The 2,889-nt window shown below is 36.8% G+C and overlaps 1 protein-coding gene across 1 annotated transcript in view; it reads right to left on the reverse strand.

The window, feature by feature from the left end:
* LOC107583846 (protein FAM65A-like) overlaps nt 1-152 on the reverse strand; it is a 23,901-nt gene extending 23,749 nt beyond the window's left edge. The window contains exon 1 of the mRNA XM_016270201.1: nt 137-152. Coding sequence (XP_016125687.1) covers nt 137-152 — 16 coding nt within the window. The remainder of the gene's footprint in view (nt 1-136) is intronic.
* Nucleotides 153-2,889: the final 2,737 nt, after the last annotated feature.

A 2,889-nucleotide genomic window follows, 5' to 3' on the forward strand; every position in this document is an offset into this window, starting at 1 on the left:
TGTGTGTGTGTGTGTGTGTGTGTGTGTGTGTGTGTGGTGCTAGGACAGACCTCATTGGTTCTCGCATGCTCATTTGTGTGTCTTCTTTTCCTTTTAATTGAGGTTGGCAAACCTACTGGAAGGCATCACCACCTACTGCATGACACCGGCATGATAGCTGAAGTAAAATAAGGATTGGGTTTAGGATAGCCAATACCTATCAGTCAAAAAATGCTTAATCGGCCCCGATCCAGATCCTTGACAACGGCTCGGAACATCCCTACTTGACAGGTAATTCTGCTTTATTGAGGACCCTAAAGCCCACCTGTGACTCTCTAGGCTGACTAAAGTATTTCAGCTATGGGAAATTCATTCAGAGGCCACCAGAGTTGCTAAAGGGAGAATTCTTTGCACTGTGCCCAGCAAGAGAGCATCACGGCTGGGGTACGGAGCAGGACATATTCTGCCCTCCAGCCTAAAACCTCCACAGAGTGGAAAAACTTCAGATTGTCTTACTTGGAAACTTGCAGGGTTTTTTTTAAATGAAAGCTCTGATGGCTTTGTTTTTCGAGTAAACTGAATGCAAAAGTGGGCTTTGCACAGCCTAGTTTTAATAAGAAATTTGTCTTCTCTCAATTACAATGTTTAATGAAGTAAATAATTAACTCAATTAAAACAACTATAACAAAAAGGTTTTCTGAGCAAAGTAAGGATGTAAATATTTCACAAGCATTTCAGATTTTAATTATTTAACGCTTCTTTGTTTGTCTTGTGATCAGTGAAGAGTGTAAACGCAGCAAGGTCTGTTGATACTGATGGAAAATAAAAACCTTTGTGCTTCCAAGCATGGAGGAGGGGAAACACTGAGGGAAGTGGAATTTTTTCATTTCCCTCAGGATATTCCACTGTCTGATGGAGAGAGGACAGAACAATAACATCTGCAGCGAACTATCAGTACAGATAACCCCTACATTTCTCGATTTCCTCTACAGTTTTATACTTCTCTTGCTGACATAACACAATCCATTTACACTATGTGGAAAAAAAATCACATAAAATTATATTAAATGAACCCTGGTTGAAGAAAATATGTCTAATTGGTACCATATTGGATTTTGGACAATATTAAACATTTTTATTTTATATATATAATTTTTCTTAATCAGTCAATATTGGATATTTAATTATGCATGTGTAATTTTCCCTTTTTATCTTTAGACTGCCTTAGCCATCATCTCACTTAAAGGTAGTCTTTAAAAACACAATTTAATAACATTGTTTAATAACATCTTTAGCAAATCACAAAATTAATATCCAAATTTCATACTGTACATTATATAATTTTGTGATGCCTAAATTCACTTGTATCATTTGAAATGATTTATATTTTTTATTTTATATATATAATTTTTCTTAATCAGTCAATATTGGATATTTAATTATGCATGTGTAATTTTCCCTTTTTATCTTTAGACTACCTTAGCCATCATCTCACTTAAAGGTAGTCTTTAAAAACACAATTTAATAACATTGTTTAATAACATCTTTAGCAAATCACAAAATTAATATCCAAATTTCATACTGTACATTATATAATTTTGTGATGCCTAAATTCACTTGTATCATTTGAAATGATTTATTTTAGGTGTTGATATTTTATTTTTTATTTATATATATATACAAAATAATATAAAATCATAATATCAGGCATTTATCAACTAACAACTAGCATTGGTATTGGACAGACATTTAATATCAGCGCATCCTTGAACTAATCTTCATCATCCTTAGATTAGTCAAAATAACACTCATTCAATTCTAGCCAATTACAGTGACTCCCAAAAAACTGCCATGTAAAAGAAACCTACAGAAGATCCACTTCAATCAACAGCATCTGAATGAACATCAGTAATTAAGAAGAAATTATTTCCCTTGACAAACCACTTAACAAGCACAAACACACCTTCTGGCGAGTCTCCTTCCTCCTTTGTGTCACCAGGTAAACAAGGCAAGTGACTTCACCATGACTTGTGTGGGAATTAAATGTCTCCTACATTCCCTTCATACACCGGTGCCTTTCATGAAGAACAAATAAACACCATCAAAGCCTCATCCTTCCAATTGTTGCTCTGTGCCGGGTTCCCACCTGTCCAACAGGACCCAAAGCCACCACTTATGAAATATTTGGACACTCCAACTGCATGTCAACTGTTTTCACAATAATCAAAGCTGGTCAGGCTCTTCTGAAGCATGTGGATCAGAGTGGCTGTATTGTTCTGGTGGTCTGGCTTTGCTCCAGGATTATTCTAGACCAACAAAGCACCTGGGGGCCTCCCCACCCCTGATCTGACACAAACCAACTGGAAACCAACCATTAGACACGCTGTCAACCAACTCAAATTAATGTGATGATTTACCAGGCTACATTTTATGTAGCATACTGTTCTTCAAAGCTCTATAGTGCCAGTTTTCGAGCTCCATCCACACATTGTGAGTGGTTGGGGTGAACACCTGTGAAATAAAAGTAAGCTTGCCAGTGCGGTCTCCCTGAGAAAGTCGTGATGATAGGACATTCATTATGTTGGAGCCGGTAGCCTCTCTGTCTCGGACACATTCCATTCATATCAGAGATTACCAGGGCCTGGTGTCTGTCAAACAAACACTAGTAGGGTACACAGTCAGAGGGGAAGAATCCTAAAGCCAAGTCCAAAAAAAAAATTTGTAAAAACCTCTACGGGAACAAGCAAAGTGCTTCAGATGGTTCCCAAAACATCACAGCTTGATATCTGGGTCAATTCTGCACCTTTCCAATCTCACTTGACAACCTGTCCCTGTAAAATTACCTCCAATTTGAAGATAAAAAATATATAAAGCTCTGTAAATGATTCATACAAATATATTAGCAAATGT

The sequence above is a fragment of the Sinocyclocheilus grahami genome, unplaced genomic scaffold, assembly GCF_001515645.1.
Source record: "Sinocyclocheilus grahami isolate Dianchi unplaced genomic scaffold, SAMN03320097.WGS_v1.1 scaffold55.1, whole genome shotgun sequence".
Taxonomy (NCBI): Eukaryota; Metazoa; Chordata; class Actinopteri; order Cypriniformes; family Cyprinidae; genus Sinocyclocheilus; species Sinocyclocheilus grahami.